An 18,898-nucleotide genomic window follows, 5' to 3' on the forward strand; every position below is an offset into this window, starting at 1 on the left:
TTTTAACTTCTCATTCCTATATGTTTTAGATGAGTTATTGAATGATGCAGGCCATGGATAATAGAAACCAATTAACCAACTACAACAGACTAAAGCCACTCCTCTGTGTCATTGTGGGGAAGAGGTTGCTATTTTAAATCCAAACTAAACAACATATAAGCAGTAACAAAATCCAGACCATCAGTGGATTCAAATTTTGCAGAAATTTCAATATGCAACCAAACTGGATAGATTTAGGAATGAAGAACTAATGCCCAGCCTTCTTCAAAGTAAAAAGGTTGGACTCAAAAGGAGCACTGAGAAATTATTCGGATTCAAAGAGCTACACTGTAACGTAAAGTCAAACACCAGCAACATGTTTTCGATTCAGAAACCAATAAAAGCTCGATAAACTAATGTGTGTCAATGGGTTCCACAATTATATTTGTGGAAAGATCAAAACTCTAAATCTCAAATAAAATAGGTTCTGGTTTGGTATGGTTCAAACTTCAAAGCTGTGTTTGTCCAAATCGAAGTCACCGACAGAAGAGAGAGAAAACAGCTATCAATGAGAAACCTGAATCGTTGAGCAAATGATAGTAAAGGAATTCCAATCCCTAGATGATTCAGAAGTAGCCCAAAAAAAATGTCAAAATCAGGGTGTTGATTTGCCTTACCAGGACTGAGAAATCAACTCTCAAAGTAATGAATAGAGCGTGAACTTGTAGAAACGATAACCTGCGGCAAAAACAGTGAAACAGCAGCTATGAGCAGCAAAAACTAAATGAAGAGCTACGGTCGAAACTTCAAGAGAGCTCAACTCAACTTTAGTATTAAATTTAATTCAAAACCTATTTCCATTAAAAAAAAAAAAATCAATTCAAAACCAAAACTTGAAGAGCTCAAGCAATCTCAGATTACCAGTTTACACGCAACAGTCTGAATATTTATAGGCCGAACAACATCTCAATATACATGCAATCTCAGTACATAAACAATAATATGAAAACCCATAGGCGAAACAAATATCTCATTATACAAAAAATATCAGTATTAATTATACAAGAAATACTCAGAAATCAGGAATCTTACTAGTAAGAGAAACAAAATATGATCTTTCTATATCCCATAAGCCAAAAAATTGAAAACCAAACAGAAGTTACAGAACCCATACACCCAGAAACAGGAAGGGAAATTTAAGAAGGAAGAAGAGACTAACCTCACTGTGTTGTCCGATGAAGAAATTGAAGAGCTGCGTTGACGAACACCGAGTGGCGAGCGACAACTCGCAAGGGTTTTGGGTTTCCATCAGAGACCCATCATGCCAAGGTTCAAATATGTGGAATCGACAACCGGATCGGCCTCAGAGAATTACGATTCCAAATTGGCCAGAATCGGTATGGAATCGACCGAAATCGTAACTATAAATCTAGCACGGATTCGGGCGATCTCGTTTTATAGAAATCGGGATCAATTTCGACCGATTCCAATGATTCTGAATCTCTGATTCTTGATACCCTGGACCAGTCAAAAGGAAGAGAAAAGGTTTTGGGGGTTTGGAGTTGCCAGTATGAATATATGTATATTGAACTTTACCATTGCAAACATGTTCAAAAGTAGATTACTAAAGTTCTGAATAGATTTGGTAATATTTTAAAAAATGATTAAACTTGCCAAGTTCATAGTGATTCGGGTAAAGAAACCTAGTCTTATCTTCGACATTTTATGATTGAATCTTGTCATTTTTTTTACCTAATCAAGTTTATGTGGTGACTTTCTTGAATGGGTTTTTCAAAAATTTGACTCAACTTGGATGACCAGCCTAAGTTAAAATTTGATTTTCCAACTATGATTTGATATGGATTCTATATTTGTGGATGTATGTGTATTTTTTTTTTTTAAATTATGATAAAATATGTATATGATATGCATATTAACTGCTATGCATTTCACATACACACACACAAAAACTATGCATGGACCACGCTTGGATTTAGTTTTATTTCTTAAATTTGCTAAATTTGGGTAATCCCATAATTGCATTTTTTTTCTTTTCTTTTTTTTTTAATATAATTCTCACCCTAAGATTGTATTTATTTTTCACGAAAAAAAAAAAGGAATATAGTGTGCAAGTTTATTTACTCTAAACTTGTCTTAATGTTTGGTGTGCATGATACAAATAGAATATTCTATATTTCAAATTTTGAAATTTATATTGGTATTAACGATATTTTCTATTGCTACCGAATAAAAGATTCTCATAAGAATAATGTGTAAATAAAAAAAAGAAAACTCTAATTATACCAAAATAAATAAAAGATTCTCACGTTTAGGGTGAGAAAACTTTGTATTTGTTCTAGTACTTTTGCGACATACTCTTCCTTCACCACCGAGCAGGTCATAGATCTCAACGTGGATCATTGGGAGCTTAGGGTTCTTACATTTTAATAGGATACGTTCGATTGAACTCCACAAAGCTCAATGTTGATGTAAAATACTTATTTGGACCAATATATCCCTAATAGAAGAAAATGCAGCATTAATAGCATAATTAGAACATTTTTTTTATCTTTCATTTTTAAGTAAAAAAATTTCAAAACTTGGTGTAAAGTAATAAGGACCCAATTTTTATGCATGGTCATGTACTCATGTGCATACATGGCCGTGCATAAGAGCTTTTACGAAATAATATTTTAAATCAATTATTAAATAACATTTGATTTTGTTGAAAGAAATAAGACTAATATTAAGGGGTTGAGCAAGAGTAAAATCTTTTCCAATAAGTGCAAATGAAGCCTCATGTGAGTAACGTGCTTACGTGCCTCACTAAAGTTTTGATTCCTTTACCAAAAAAATTAATTTTTTTTATTCCAAAAATATGCCCCTTCGTTGGAATGTTACTTCCGTAACAATAACAGCATGTGTAAGGATTCAAAAGATTTTGATTGAAGCTTGACTATAAGGATTCAAAAGATTTTGATTGAAGCTTGACTTTCCTTCTCATTTTTGTTTGCTCATTTTATTTTGCTTCAGGAGATGTTAATGTTGATTATTTTTTAACTGATTTTTCTTCTAAGGGTTGATGGTACTTTGTATATAGTTTAAGGGAGTGGTATAGGTATGCTAGTGAGTTACAATAGAATTAAGAATGCTAGTGGATTATTAGCCTTAGGATTTTATCATCTTAAATAACACCGGTGAAAAGAAGACTCCAACTTTCAATCAACCATTGCTGCCCCTTTTCTCTCTCTCTCTCTCTCTCTGCCCTCTGCAACCGACCAACCAACGAACCTTTTCGTTGTTCAGGCCTCTTTCTCTCTCTTTCTTGTGAATCGGTTTACTTTCTCTTCTTCTTCCTTTTCCTTTTTCTACAACTCTATTGACAATTTCCCCTTTCCCTTTCCTTTAAGAAGAACGGCGGAGAAAAACCATTTTTTGTTTTTCTTCTGTGTTTCTAATCAGAACCTTTGCTTATTTCCGGTGAATTTAGGCAACCATATTTGATTTTGACAGTTTACTGTGCTAGTTTCCTGAAATCGCCTCGTTATTTGGTCCTTGGAAGAAGATAATTTCAGAAAATGAGAAGAAAAGAGGGAAGATCCAATTTTGAGTAAGGTTGCTTCACTTAAAGCTGATTCTTTTTTAGGTCTTTGAACAATTCTTTGTTGAAGAAGAAGAAACAAGAAGAATGGGGAACAAAAGGAGGTTGGGATTGGAAAGTTTGAAGGTTTTGTCGTTGGTGATGACTACTCTTGCAACAGTGGATGTCCAAAGCGTGGTCTCTGAGGAAGTAACAGTGCATCGGAACTCTTAGCTGTTGCTATTGGATGAAGCTTTAGGCTACCCAACTGGTTATCTCCCTCCCTCTCTCGTGGCTGATTTCAGATTTGAGCTCTCTCCATACTGGTTCTCTTCAAACCATGGCTTCTTCCGATCATATATGAACTACCCTTTCTGATCAGATATGAACTACTCTTTGTTCTTGTTCTATTCTTCCTCTGTTTCGTCTCCTTTATATTTCTTCTTCAAAGCTAGGTGGATCCCCTGTTTTGGGTTAGAATTCAACATTCTTGATCTTATCATATCAAATAGATTAATTGCTTTTTGTTTCCATATTGGTAGATAGGTGTCTGTTGGCATTATCCATTATATCCTGGCTTTAGTTTTCTATTTAATTAGTTGTTTTTGTCCAGTAAGAATATATGCTCTGTTTTCTAAATTTTCTGCAACTCACATCGATCCTTCTATGGTTGTTTTGGAATTCTATTTTATTTCGAATCACTTTTCTAAGCTTGGGATATACTATTTGATATGGCAGAATTTGTCACCGAATAAAGCAAGGACATGTGGCAACCGAAGGAGGGACGCGTGTCACCCATCCTATAAAGGCCGTAGGGCTCCAAACCGCATGAAGGGAAGATTCCCGAAGGGGCAAGGCTCCGACCACGTGAGGGGAAGGTTCCCGAAGGGGCAAAGCTCCAACCATGTGAGGGGAAGGTTCCCGAAGGGGCAAGGCACCAACCACGTGAAGGGAAGATTCCCGAAGGGGCAAGACTCCCAACCACGTGAAAGGAAGGTTCTAGAAGAGGCAAGGCTCCTAACCACGTGAGGGGAAGATTCCCGAAGGGGATTTTCCGAAACCCTAGGCCCAGCAACCCTATAAGAGGAAATCGAAAAGGGACACCAGGAGGTACGCTGACACCCACCAATACTCCTGTGAATACACTGTTCTGCCGGTCACTAACTTAGGCATCAAAGGACTAATCCCGGAGATACCTCTGGGCCTCTGTCTCCTATGTTTGTGCAGGGTTAGCTCCTAACAGATTTCAGCAATAACAGATTGGCGTCGTCTGTGGGAAGGATAGTAATGGTGGGGAAAACCTACAACCGTAAGAAAACAAGAGTAGCGCTGAGCATAAACATGGACGAGGAACCTTCAGGAGGGTTCCCTTCCTCGACAAAAATTGGCGAAGAACGGGGAAACGATCATCGGGAAGGTTCCATGAGGAACCAGCATTCCGTCGGATATTTGGTGCGTGGAGAAGGTAATCCTCCCCCTCCTAGGGCACAGGAATATGTGACAAGGGAGCAGTTCGAAGCCCTTCAAGAGAAGTATGACCGAATGGCCGAGACAATGAAGGAAGTCTTTAAGGCCGTCTCCCAGAAGATCGATGGAGCACCACAAGGCCCCCATATACAGAAAGAGCGTGCCCAAGACGAGGACCGGAGTAGCACAGGATCGATAAGGTCTGGCAAGAATCATCGCAATCGAGCAATGAGGGAAAGCCCCACACCCAAGGAAATGACGCGTCGCGCCGTCGGGACCAGGCATGGGGAACCACGCCAAGTAGACGGATAGAGACACGAGGACATAGGGTTGAAGCAGATGATCCTAGACTTGAAAAGCGAGATCAGGAAGGTAGCGGAAAATCAGATAGGATCTCACGAGTCGGACCTCACTAATGACATGGCTCTAGCTGATGAGGTCATGAGGGACCCACACTCGATCGGTTTCTGCCTGCCCAAATACGACACCTATGACGGGTCTGGGGACCCCGTCGACCATCTGGAAGGCTTCAAGGTTGCTATACAGTTTCATCAAGTCTCGGAAAACATCATGTGTCATGCATTGCCTTTGACTTTCAGAGGAGCGACAAGCTCTGGTACAACCGCTTGCCAACGAAATCGATCCATAGTTTCAGCGATTTAAGTTACTGCTTCGTGAAAGGATTCTCCAGTAGCCAACCCCTTCAGAAGACCACGTTGAACCTGACTAACATCAAGCAACATGAAGGGGAATCACTGCGAAACTACATGAAGCGATTCCAGCAAGAGAAAATCACGATCAGAGGTTTGGACCCGAAAGAAGAGTTCACGACCCTACTGGGAATTGTCAAAGATAAGGAGCTGAAAAGGTCTTTGGCGAAGCATACACCGAGGAATCTAGCCGAGTTGAGGGCCCGGTGTGATAAGTACATCCAAATGGAAGAAACCCTCTAAGCCGATGAAGAAGCCGAGGAGAAGACGTGAAGGAAGAGGATCTTTGGAGTCGAGGACAAACCTTCCGAAGAAGGCAAAAGACGGAGGACCGAACGTGGTCGGGCACCCAGTCCACCGAAAAAGTTTGAGAGATACGTGCCTCTGAACCAAAACGAACGGATGTACTAATGCAGATAAAGGACTCCTTGGATGCCAGAGCCATGAAGTGGCCAGGGAAGATGGGACGACACCCTAAGAGACGCAATATGGACAAATATTGCCACTTCCACAGGGACCACGGCCACGGCACCGAAGATTGTTGGCATCTAAAAGGGGAAATAGAAGGAATGATCTGAAGAGGATATTTGGGCCGATTCGTAGACCGCGAGAAGGAGGATGCCCAAGACGGTAATGACTGCAGGAATAACCGAGGTAGAGACGACAAAGGCCGCCATGAAAGAAGGGGACTGGCCTGCAGAGGCAATCAATAACGACAAAGGGATCAGATAACCGAGGAAGCTGACCATCGCCTCCGGGACGAACATAAAAGCCCAACTAGGGTCATAGCGACAATCTATGGAGGCTTAGCCACTGGAGAAAGTTCAGTCTCGGCCAGGAAAGCAAAAGCATATGCGAGAAGCGTACATATGGCTGAATGGTCGAATAAGAAGGTGAAGACGGGGACGGTTATTTCCTTCTCGGATGACGACTTACAAGGAGTGCACACGCCACACGACGATGCCCTAGTAATCACCATGACCATAGGCGATTGCAAAGTAAAAAGGATCTTGGTGGATAACGATAGTTCAACTGATATCCTGTTCCTTGAAGCTTTCCAAAGGATGGGCCTGGACGAGGGAAAGCTAAAGAAGGTCGAACACCCGTTGCAGGGATTCTCCGGTGTCCTGGTCAAAGTGGAGGGATCAATTGAGTTACCAGTAAGAGCTGGCACCGGAGACCGCCAAGTGACAATAATAATCAACTTCCTGGTGGTGGGCATTACTTTAGCGTATAACGCTATACTAGGGAGAGTTGGTTTAAACCGGCTAAAGGCTATCGTTTCCACTCCACACCTCAAGATGAAGTTCCCAACCAAGAACGGTGTTGGTGAATGCCGAGGCGATCATGAGGCATCTTGGAGGTGCTACGCCACCACCTTATGGGGAAAAGAAAAGGCGGGTGAGGCGCTCCCAATAGAAGATCTACGCGATGACACCAGTTATCAAAGGGGGAACCGGTTGAGGAACTGATATAGGTTGAAGCCGAAGAGGGGGATAACACTCGCTAGTTCCAAGTGGGGGCTACAATGCCAAGGCAACAACGAGAAAAACTCATCTCCTTCCTCCGAGATAATTCTGACGTCTTCGCCTGGTCAGCCTTGGACATGCCTGGAATAGACCGAGAAGTAATAGAGCACCATCTGAGTGTCAACCCGACTAAGAAGCTAGTACAGCAGAAGAAGAGGACCTTCGCCCCTGAAAGGCAACGGAAGATAGATGAAGAAGTAAAGAAATTATTGAAGGCCCGGTTCATCCGTGAAATCCAATACCCGGAGTGGATATCCAATGTGGTGATGGTCCCGAAGGCAAATGGGAAGTGGAGGATCTACATCGACTTCACAGATCTGAACAAGGCCTGCCCAAAGGACGGCTACCCCCTGCCGCAGATAGACCTCTTCATCGATGCCACAACAGGACACGAGGCGCTGAGCTTCATGGATGCATACTCATGGTACAATCAGATAAAGATGTCTGAGGCTGATGTCCTAAAGATATCCTTTGTGATCGAGGGGGGATTGTACTGCTATGAAGTCATGCCTTTCGGACTAAAAAACGCAGGGGCCACCTATCAAAGGTTGGTGAATAAGATCTTCAAGGGGATGATTGGTAAAACCATGGAGGTATATGTAGATGACATGCTGGTAAAAATCCTGAAGGCAGAACACCATATTCAAAACCAAGAAAATGCGTTCCAGGTGCTGAGGTGGTACGGCATGAAGCTGAACCCGACAAAGTGTGCGTTCGGAGTAGCATCGGGAAAGTTCCTCGGATGTATTGTCTCCGAGAGAGGGATTGAAGTCAATCCGATGAAAATACAAGCCATCCGAGATATAAGGTCACCACAGAATGTGAAGCAAGTCCAGGAGCTAATAGGTAGAGTCATTGCCCTAGGACGGTTCATGTCTTAGTTGGTTGACAAGTGCCTCCCATTTTTCAAAGCCTTGAAGGGGTCCAAAAAGTTCGAGTGGATGGAGGAATGCGAAAAGTCCTTCGAGCAACTGAAGGAGTACTTGGCCGCACCCCCACTACTGACGAAACCCTATATGGGGGATACCTTATAGTTATACCTAGCCGTATCAGCAGTAGCAGTAAGTGCGGTACTGATAAAGGAAGAAGGAAGACAACATTGACCAATATACTACGTTAGTCGAACGCTTTTGGATGCGGAAACGAGATACAGAAAAGTGGAAAAAGTAACACACGCCCTAGTGATAGCGGTAAGAAAGCTGAGGCCCTATTTCTAGTCGCACACGGTGTGTGTGCTCACAGACCAACCACTGAAGAAGATGCTACAGAAGCCGGATATGTCTGGCCGCCTAGTAAACTGGGCCGTAGAATTGGGAGAATTTGACATCTAATACAAGCCAAGAACCGTAATAAAAGCATAGGCTCTAGCGGACTTCATAGCCGAGACAACACTCCCAGATGAACCCCAGGAGTCTGTCGAGGCTCGGGAGAAAAAGACTTGGGCATTGTATGTGGATGGTGCATCCAACTGCGTGAGAAGCGGCGCTGGGATCATACTTGTTAGCCCCGAAGGATTCAAAATCTAGTATGCAATACGGTTCGACTTCGATGCCTCCAACAATGAAGTTGAGTACGAAGCCCTAATAGCTGGAATAAATCTGGCGGGGGCTTTGATGGTACAGGAGTTAGTAGTGCACAGTGACTCACAGCTCGTGGTGCGACAGGTGAATGGGGACTATGAAGTCAAGGAACAAATGATGGCCGAATACTTGAAGACGGTGTGAGAGAAAGTAACAGCCTTTAAGGAGTTTGAGATAAGGCAGGTGCCACGGGCGGAGAATGCCAGTGCGGACGCGCTGTCACAATTGGCCACCTCTGATTTCACAGACCTTTGGTGATCAGTGTACTTTGAAGTATTATCCCATCCAAGCATCGAAGAACCCCGGGAGATATTATCCGTAGCCGAATACAGCCCTAGCTAGATGGATGCCATAGTCAAATACCTAAATGAAGGAACACTCCCTGAGAATAAGGATGAGGCAAGGAAGGTAGGAATGCGGTCTGCACGCTTCCTTTTGAAAGACCAGACACTGTACAAAATAGGGTTCACCCGTACCTCAAGTGCCTGAACCTTGTCGATGGTGAGTATGCACTCCGTGAAGTACATAAGGGGATATGCGGCCAACACTTGGGAGCCCGAGCCTTGGCCCACAAATTGCTGAGGCAGGGCCTGTTCTGGCCGATAATGAAGAAGGACGCGGAATCGTTTGTCAGGAAGTGCGTCAAGTGTCAGATGTTCTCCTCTCTTCCCAGGCAGCACTCTACCGAGCTTTCATCCCTATCAAACCCAATACCATTTGCCATGTGGGGAATGGACATCCTGGGCTCGTTCCCCCTGGCCACGAGACAAAGAAAATTAGTAGTGGTGGCGGTAGACTATTTCACGAAATGGGCAGAGGCCGAAGCACTGACGATGATATCCGAAAAGAATATCAGGGACTTCTTCTAGAGGGCGGTAGTCTATCGATTCGGAATCCCTCGGGTGGTGGTAACGGACAATGGAACTCAGTTTGCCAACCCGACTTTTGGCTTGTTTTGTGATGCCCTCGGCATTGACCACAGGAAAACATCTGTCGGCTATCCATCGACCAACGGATTGACAGAGGTAACCAACCGTACCCTTCTCCAAGGAATAAAGAAGAGGCTCGATGATGCCAAAGGGTTATGGGTAGAAGAGTAGTACAATATCCTCTGGGCTTATCGCACAAGTGAGAGGTCAGCCACCAGAGAAACACCCTTCATTTTAATTTACGGCACCGAAGCTGTACTACCAGTGGAGGTAGGAGCCGTAACCCACCGGATTCAGTACTACAAAGAAGAAGAAAACGATAAAAGACTCCGACCTAATTTAGACCTTTTGACCGAAGTCAGAGACACCTCGCAAAAAAGGATTGCCGCCTACCAGCAGAGGGTTACGAGGCACTACAACTCAAAAGTCCGGAAGAACGAGTTCAGAATGGATGACCTCATCCTCAGAAGGGCAGAAGTATTGGATTCGAGGAATCAAGGAAAGCTAGCTCCAAATTGGAAAGGTCCTTACAGAGTCTTGAAGATAATACGACCCGGGTCCTATCACTTGGAGATTACGGGGGGAGAAAAGGTACCCCGATCATGGAACTCGAAGAACTTGAGGAAATTCTACCAATAGAATATCTACACTTTACATTTCACAAATTTTTCCTAAACGATTCCAAGTTGTAACTCTGCATCCAAAGCACTCCGAGGGATTTTCACCCCGTAAATATATGAGATGGATTACGACAATAGCTTCCCGATGGTTACAAATGTAAGGCACTCCCCTCGGTCGGGCGCTCGGACCAAAGCGGAGATAACATGATCAAAAGAATGATCCTAGCTGGGAGCCGAATATAGGTAGGAGTTATGGAAGAAGCAACCGAGGCGGGGGCTGAATGAATTGAGGTTCGTGGGAGCCTAGGTTTTCATTCCCCTACGCCTTCATACCTCCATCCGTAGGATGAAAAGCAGAAACACCCCATCGGACTTGGTATCGGTTTTTGGGATTACAAAAAAGTGAACTCGAATGAGAGCTTCAACCTTTGTACCTTACCAATGGGCTGAAGATCCGGAAAATCCTTTCGGATTTGGAATCGGTCTTCGGGATTGCAAAAAAAAAAAACAAAACAAAACAGAAAAAAAGAAGAGGCAAGTGGGGAAAACAGCATAAAAGAGGGAGCATTTCATTCATAAAGCCTGAAGGCCAAAATTACATAAGCCCGAAGGCCAAAATTACATAAAGCCCAAAGGACAAAATTACAAAAAAACCAAAGGCTTTTCTCATGGAGCGTCTGTCAGAGGAATGGCCTCATCCCTAGCATTGTCGGTAGCCTCGGCATCGATGGCGGTAGGAGCTGCATCGGTGTCTTCAAAGATAAGGCCACTCCCCTCGAAGGACACTTCGGGATGATGTTCGAGGACCCAGTCTCGAACATCGGTGGCGCCCATGATAAATCCGGGGGGGAGGGCACGCTTCACCTCCTCCCTAAAGTCCTCTGAGGACTTGTAGCTCTCGATGGCTCGGGTTTCGGCCTCCCTCAACTTTATGGCCATTTGCGCATCCAGCTCTCAGAGCTTCCGATTGCCTTCCTGCTGTGCGCGGAGGAGGTCGGCTTCCAGATGCTCCACCTTCTTGAGGAGGACCGTGCGCTCCTTGTCGAGGGCTGACTTTTCACTCTCGGACTCCTCAAGGTCCCTGGCCAGGGCTTCAGCTCGAATAGTCAGCTGCCCGACTTGGTTCTGAGCCTAAAAGAGCAACAGTTAAAAAAAAAAGAGGGAATGGAAAGTAAAAATTCTCTGAATGCCGAAGACCGAAGATTACCACTACCATGAACACGCAAGTGCTTGTTATCATCGCCTTGGTCCCTTGACTTTGGGCCTCGGCCACGTCCCCTTGTAGGCTCCCTTTCTGAATGAGCTCTCGGGCAACCCGCCCGATGGTCAGTGTCTCACCCTCCTTAATGGATCACCGAGGGACGAACCCAACCTCGGCCCGAGATTGGCTACCCCTCGGACTTCGAAAGTCGGCACCAGGGGAAGAGGCCCTCGGAGGAGATGAGCGGTGGCATGGGGCCTCAAGCGCCTGAACTGCCTCGGCGGTAGGGCCTTCGGATCTAGGCTTCTTCCTTGGGAGGGCCTGGGAAGTCGAAGCCACCCTTTTCTTGCCTTTCGGCTGCTTCTGCTAGGCATCTCAGGCCCTGGCCTCCTTCAGCTGGGCCTACCTCTCGGTCCTGGTGGCTCTTGCTTCTGCTCTCGAAATTTGCATTGCAGAAAAGAGGATGAAGATCAGTACGAGAATGCTAAATCCAAAACGAAAGCAATTGCAAACCTAGGACTCACCCGGACTAAGCCCGAACGGGAACAGGAAGGCATCCAACTGGAGGCTACTGGACTCGATTGGCCGATAGAGGGTCTTGTCCTTAGCCATCGACAGTGACTCTACATCTGTCCCAAAGAGGGTAGGTGTAGAGTTCACGTCTTTCAGGTTTGGGATGTCCCAAGTATTACCGAAGGGGAATCCTTCGGGCACCCTCACGAAAAAGAACTTCAACTTCCAACCGTGTATCGAGGTTAGGTATCGGTTCAGAAATTGGAGGTCTTTCCTAGGGCAAAAGTAGTATCAGCCCGAGTCCCCCTTACTGGAACCGAGAGACAGACAATTGAGGAAGAGTGGAAGGGAGAGAGGGCTCGCCATCCGAGAGAAGAAGGCGATGAAACTAAGGACTTGCCGCCACCCGTTCAGGGTCAGTTGGGCTGGAGAGATGCCATAGTGTCAGAACATCTTGCTGAAGAAAGGGTGAAGGGGGAGCCGAAGCCCGGCCTTGAAGGCATCCCGATAGAAGCAAAGCTCCTCAGGGTTTTGGTAGCTTGCCCTATCTTCGGGCCTCGGAACCCGAAGGATGAACTCGTCCGAAAAACCATATGACACGCGGAGCTCCGTCAGCTCCTTTTCGGTCATGGTCGAGACTATGTTTCGGGTTTCGACCTCCAGGGACTCATTTGCCTGGGCCCTGGTGTAGAGAAGCCCCTCCCTAATACCTTCACCGCTCATGTCACTAGCGGTAGAGGACGAGGAGACATCCGAAGATGTGGATGCGGATGACAATCTGAGGACATCTCTCGGACCCGATCGGGACTACGACGCCTAAAGACCTCACCCTTAGATGACGAGGGGCCACTACCTAAAGAACTGGACATCACTTACTTCTGAATGACTGGCCGAAACGAAGGTCAGAGGAAGTTAAGGATGAAGGACGAATGGTCAGAGAAATGAGTAGAAGATGACAAAATGAGAAGGGAGAGACTATTTGTAGGCGGCAGTACGTCAATACGACTCCCCCAACATCATTAAATGCAGTACACGTCATCTACTCATGATTCCTGAAGTACACTCCAGCAAAGCGCACGAGCATGTCACAGCTCCTGGACTCGCCCTGACCTAACCAAAGTCAATAACCTCGGTTGGGATCTAGCGTCAAGGCCGGGCTTACTAGATCAAAGGTCACCACCTCGGTACGGGAGCTCAGGCAAAGGTCGAGTGGACCTGACCGAAGGTCACTACCTTGGTAGGGTGCTCAGGCAATGACCGAGTGGACCTGACCGAAGGTCACCACCTCGGTAGGAGGCTTAAGCAAAGGCCAAGTGGACCTGATTGAAGGTCACCACCTCGGTAGGGGGCTCAGGCAAAGGCCGAGTGGACCTGATCGAAGGTCACCACCTCGGTAGGGGGCTTAGGCAAAGGTCGAGTGGACCTGATCGAAGGTCACCACCTAGGTAGGGGGCTTAGGCAATGGCCGAGTAGACCTGACCGAAGGTCACCACCTCGGTAGGGGGCTCAGGAAAAGGCCGAGTGGACCTGACCGAAGGTCACCACCTCAATAAGGGGCTCAAGCAAAGACCGAGCGGACCTGACCGAAGGTCACTACCTCGGTACGGGGGCTCAGGCAAAGGCCGAGTGGACCTAACCGAAGGTCACTACCTCGGTACGGGGACTCAGGCAAGGATCGAGTGGACTTAACCGAAGGTCACTATCTCGGTAGGGGACTGAGGCAAGGGCCGAGTGGACCTAATCGAAGGTCACTACCTCGGTAGGATGCTCAGGCAACGACCGAGCGAACCTAACCGAAGGTCACTACATTGGTAAGGATGCTCAGGCATAGGCCGAGTAGACCTAACCGAAGGTCACTACCTCGGTAAGGGGCTCAGGCGAAGGCTGAGTGGACCTGACCGAAGGTCTCTACTTTGGTTGGTGTCTCAAGCCAGAACCGAACATGACCAACCGAGATCCATGTTTTCGGGATGAACGCCAAAACCAAAGACCGAAGGGGCACTCAAGATAAATTAAACGGTTACTCCCACTGGAAAAGCCTCCTAGTGGAAGTAAGGGGGCTGCTGATACGGCAGGATTTGTCACCGAATAAAGCAGGGACACATGGCAACCGAGGGAGGGACGCGTGTCACCCATCCGATAAAGGCCGTAAGGCTCAAAACCACATGAAGGGAAGATTCCCGAAGGGGCAAGGCTCTGACCACGTGAGGGGAAGGTTCCCAAAGGGGCAAAGCTCCAACCACGTGAGGGGAAGGTTCCCGAAGGGGCAAGGCACCAACCACGTGAAGGGAAGGTTCCCGAAGGGGCAAGACTCCCAACCACGTGAAGGGAAGGTTCCAGAAGAGGCAAAGCTCCTAACCACGTGAGGGGAAGATTCCCGAAGGGGATTTTTCGAAATCCTAGGCCCAGCAACCCTATAAGAGGAAACCGAAAAAGGACACTAGGAGGTACGCCGACATCCATCATTACTTCTGTGAATACACTGTTCTATCGATCACTAACTTAGGCCAATTATTATTATTATTATTGGGTAAATTCTTATAGGCCAGTTTATTTAGGAGAATTTTGATTGAACAGGATTTAAGGGATGGGAAGATTATACTTATTTTTCCCAAAACCATCCTAAAGTCAACAGTCATATGTTTGTTTCAAAAAACACAGGCCCAACCACGCCGACACAACTTCAGATCCAAAATATAGGCCCCACTCGGACCTACCCTACTAAATCACCCATAATTTTCAAACTTGTGACACTCTTTCCCATATCTGTCCATAAAGTTCCAAAAAAGCAACAGAAAAGCAAAGAATCTCTCACCTTTACCTTCCTCTCTCCTTCTCAGAAGAACAATCCAGAGCCCCTTTCTTCTTCCCCTTCCCCTTCTCTTTTCTTGTTGGGTAAAAATCACAGCGCAAACAAACATCAACAGCTGCAGAAGAAGATCAAATCATGGAAGAGTAAGTTTTTCAAATCCCTTTTCTTTCTCTCTCGATCTTGATCTATTGATCTATTCAAAACCCTTTATTTTCTCTTTGAAAAATTTCAGTTCTGAGACATACTCAAAAACATACAGAACCACAACATCCAGAACCTCAACAACAACGTCTTACTCCTCAACAAGCGTCCATGTCACAGCTCTAGATGGCCTTGTAAACGTGAACTCACTCTTCACCATAGCAGTCTTCGTGGGTTTATCACTAACCACACCAGGCCAACGAAGCCTTGAAAACAAAGGAGCGTGTGATGCAGGCCTTGACGTTGCAAGAAAACTCTTAGCCTTCGAAGTTGTCTCCTTCAGTTTCTTTCTCTTCTCAAGCCTGGTGGCTCAGGGATTGAAGTTAGCCCTTAATCTTCTTAACAGTAAAGATGTGGATGATGCATTTAGGGCTCATATAAATCTGAAGGTTCTGAGATTTGGAATGTTGGGATCTGCTTTTGGGTCTGTGATGGGTTGTGTGTTCTTGGTGTTATCAATGGTGAGTGTGATTCAGATCAGATTGGGATTGCTTTCTTGTGGTAGTAAGTATGCTGTTGATTCAGTAGCTGTGCTTGTTACACTGGTATCTACTGCTCTCTTGGTGTATATTTCTACAGCTGTTTATGCTTTCACACACTAGTGAATTTACTGAAAGCACCCCCTACACTTTAGTGAAATACTGAAATCTGTATTGTATTATCAAATTTCGGTTTAGATTTTTGAAGACCTAATTATGTTTTGTATTCATAGGTTTTTAGTTAGATTTATTAAAAGGATTGTATTTTGTTTTTATTACATCCCCTCCCCTGTGTTTTCAGAAATTACATCCACATTGTAGAATGCTTAATTTTACAAATAGGTTCATTCCGTTAAATTTTTTACCGTTTAGTTTGTATAATATTTCAATAATACTCATATTACCCTTTATTATTGTATTTTGATTCTTTACCTTCTACCTTGATATACATCCTTCCTAATTTTGGAGATTGAATCAGTTAGAAACAAAACCAATACATCCGAACGGTGAGGACTTCGAGGTCAGTGAGACCGTCCCCTATAGTAGTTGCTTGGTCCCCAACTTACCTTCATCGGAGAAGGTGAATAACTCATACAGATTTTCTCATACCCTAATCTCTTTTTAATTGGGGAAAATGGTATGAGAAGACATATAGGGGTAAAATAGGTATTAAAATTTTCTTACAATTCAGAACTAACATTACAATAGGGGGTGTCAAAACTTAGCCCGAAATGATAAAATTGATTGAAATTGACCAATAAAATTTGAACTGAATCAAATCGATTTTTATTGGATTAGTTTTGCGTTGAGGTATGTGGGGACTGGTTGAAAACGGGTCTAAATCGAACCGATCAATAACTCAATCGAAATAAAATCGAATGAAATTGAAAAAAAAATAAATGATTATGAGATTATAAATTGGTGAATTGATTATCTATTTTTCATAATATTAATGAGAAAATTTTTTATTGTAAGGGAAATTATTTTAAATCATTGAATATTAGGTTATGAATAGAGAAATTGATTTGCAAATTGTAAAATTTTTTGTTTATTACACAAAACTAGTTAGATGGTTAAATGAATGATTGGGGATAATAGGGTTTATTTTGTGATTTCAACATTGATTATCTTCTTAGTAATTTGTTAACCATTGGTTTTAATATTAGTTCCCTTGAAATGATAAACCATGATTCAATCATAATCATAAATTTAAAGTGTTTTTTCGTCATATCTTGTCACTATAAGTATGTATGTAAGATTTCATTATGGTTCAAACCTAATAATAAATCGATCTAAACTAGTATTAAGCCGATATGAAAAAATCAAAATAAACTAAAACCAAATCGGACCGAAACAAAAAATCAAGGTTCTTTAACTAATTGGTTTTGGTCTCTCTCATTCTTAGATCGAAACTAATTCAATCCGATTGAAATCAAATTGAACCGATCGATGGAACCCCTACATTGCACCAACAGCGTGTCAATCGACAAGGGAGATGGATGTAATTTTTAAAAACATAGGGGAGAAAGATATAATAAGAGCATACTATAGATGAGAGGATGTAAATTACTCCAAAAAGAAAATTTTACTATTTAAAACTGGGGTAGAATTTTTCTTGAAAAATCAGTTAAAGTTTTTTAATTAAAAAAGGGTTGAGAAATCATTTCATAGGAGGCCAGGTGAGAAAACCATTTCCTTAACCCCTCTATTCTTAAACATAGAGGTCGGCACCGGTCTTATATTTAATTGATGTCCCTGGACCTTTTTGCTAAGTCCTAGAAGAGTGGGAAATAAGAAATAGAGTGGTTAAGAAATGAATTTAAAGTGAAGTAACGCTGGTCGAGATAGGTCTCCAGTGCTATTTATATTATGTAAGTTTTCTGTCAAGGAGCATAACGTACATTAGTGCTATGTGAGTCTCTCTCCTCAATTATACTCTTCAATAATTTATAGTGGCATATATTTTATTTCAGGAGGGTGGAGTAGCCGTTATACTCTTGAACATGATTCGTTTTCCCTCATGATATATATGTCGGCAAAATGGTTTTTTTTTTTTTTTTTTGGGGCGGGTGGAGTGTGACCCTTGTAAGACGTGTTTTGAAGAGAGAAATGACTAACTCGCCCCTCATGAAATGAAAAATAGCGTTTATATGGTTGTTTCTTTGTTTACTTTCATTGGTCCTTTGTGCACGTGTAGGAACCGTACTCCCTTTAATAAGAAATACTTTCTCCATATATGTGGGCAAGAGATCGACACCTAGTTGTGTGGCCCTACACTAGCGTAAGGCCAATGAGAGTGTGCTAGAGCATCAATATAGATGGGATTCTTGATTACATAGCAGTGTGTCTACGCGTAGGCAACGCCCAAACATTGTAGGTGCAAAACAATCAAGTTGCCCCCCTTGTGTGCATTGAAGATGCTCCCATCAGTGTTTTCATTAGCTTTTATGTCTGGCATTTTCTGCACTAGATTAGCAAGATTCTTTTACCAACATATAAGACAGTTTTGTTTCAGGCACAGCTGATCTCCCTTTGTTAACTCCCAACAAAAGATTCATTGATAAAAAAACTTTATCAGTCAATAGAACATTGATAGAACACTTTCAAGCTAGTCATGAGCCATCCTCCCTTGAGAGGGTGTCACCCAGGCCCCAACACAACAGTGGAACCGGGGAGTATTATTGATCATTCATAAATGAGGGTGGATATTTATGGCCATTGATGGTTATACATTTGTTTGTTCACCTCAGCCCTACACTTGGACACAAGCATAAGAAGTTACCACCCCACAACCTGTGGAATTAAATATCCCATTTATGTAGATGCCCTATGCACGTTTTCATTGGCCCCACACTGATGCACGTCCTTTAATACGGATCCTTTTATGTAGGTCTTTTCCTTTTAGGGCCTACTCATGTTTTATCAATCTCAAGTTCCCAACCAATTCAAAGACCCATTGGATGAATAATGAGCGTACGTTCTAGGAAAAAACTCAAGAAGTGGTCACTCTTCTATCTAAAAAGAGCCTGACTTTAAGGCCAAGTTAGAAGAAACCTACAATATGAGATTGACACCATTAAGCTACCTTACAATTCCTCCAATCATCCCTGGAGACAATTTCCAATACCGTAAACAAGATTGCATAGCCAAGTCAGCTTATACTTCCATATAACCCAAAATTAATTTAGGATATATATTTTTTTCTTAATCAAGAAAAAAAAGTGCTGTTTGATAGTGATCATAGCCCCTAGGCTGAAGCCCCCTATACAACAAGCTGTGCTTCTACAAGACCAATAAA

The 18,898-nt window shown here is 43.7% G+C and overlaps 2 protein-coding genes and 1 long non-coding RNA gene across 5 annotated transcripts in view; 2 read left to right on the plus strand and 1 right to left on the minus strand.

Moving 5' to 3' along the window:
- Positions 1-1,467, minus strand: part of LOC122077105 (proteasome assembly chaperone 4) — a 12,246-nt gene extending 10,779 nt beyond the window's left edge. The window contains exons 1-2 of one of the 2 annotated variants that reach the window (XM_042642906.1): positions 1,199-1,467; positions 657-717 (exon numbers count right to left, since the gene is read on the minus strand). The gene's annotated coding sequence lies outside the window, so the exon portion shown is untranslated. The remainder of the gene's footprint in view (positions 1-656; positions 718-1,198) is intronic. The other variant, XM_042642905.1, reaches the window with a different exon arrangement.
- A 1,722-nt stretch (positions 1,468-3,189) lies between these two features.
- LOC122077106 lies at positions 3,190-10,994 on the plus strand. The gene is made up of 2 exons (XR_006139692.1): positions 3,190-4,669; positions 4,787-10,994. It is a non-coding gene; the product is annotated as an uncharacterized LOC122077106 (long non-coding RNA).
- A 2,815-nt stretch (positions 10,995-13,809) lies between these two features.
- Positions 13,810-15,878, plus strand: LOC122077103. 2 transcript variants are annotated; one of them, XM_042642904.1, is made up of 2 exons: positions 13,810-15,063; positions 15,180-15,878. In XM_042642904.1, the coding sequence occupies exons 1-2, from the start codon at positions 15,056-15,058 to the stop codon at positions 15,721-15,723; spliced, it is 552 nt and encodes a 183-aa protein (XP_042498838.1). In that variant the 5' UTR covers positions 13,810-15,055; the 3' UTR covers positions 15,724-15,878. The 2 variants fall into 2 exon arrangements, with proteins under 2 accessions (XP_042498838.1, XP_042498837.1); XM_042642903.1 differs by having other exon boundaries at positions 13,830-15,063; positions 15,153-15,878.
- The last annotated feature ends 3,020 nt before the right edge of the window (positions 15,879-18,898 follow it).

The sequence above is a fragment of the Macadamia integrifolia genome, chromosome 4 (genome assembly GCF_013358625.1).
Source record: "Macadamia integrifolia cultivar HAES 741 chromosome 4, SCU_Mint_v3, whole genome shotgun sequence".
NCBI classification, from domain to species: domain Eukaryota; kingdom Viridiplantae; phylum Streptophyta; class Magnoliopsida; order Proteales; family Proteaceae; genus Macadamia; species Macadamia integrifolia.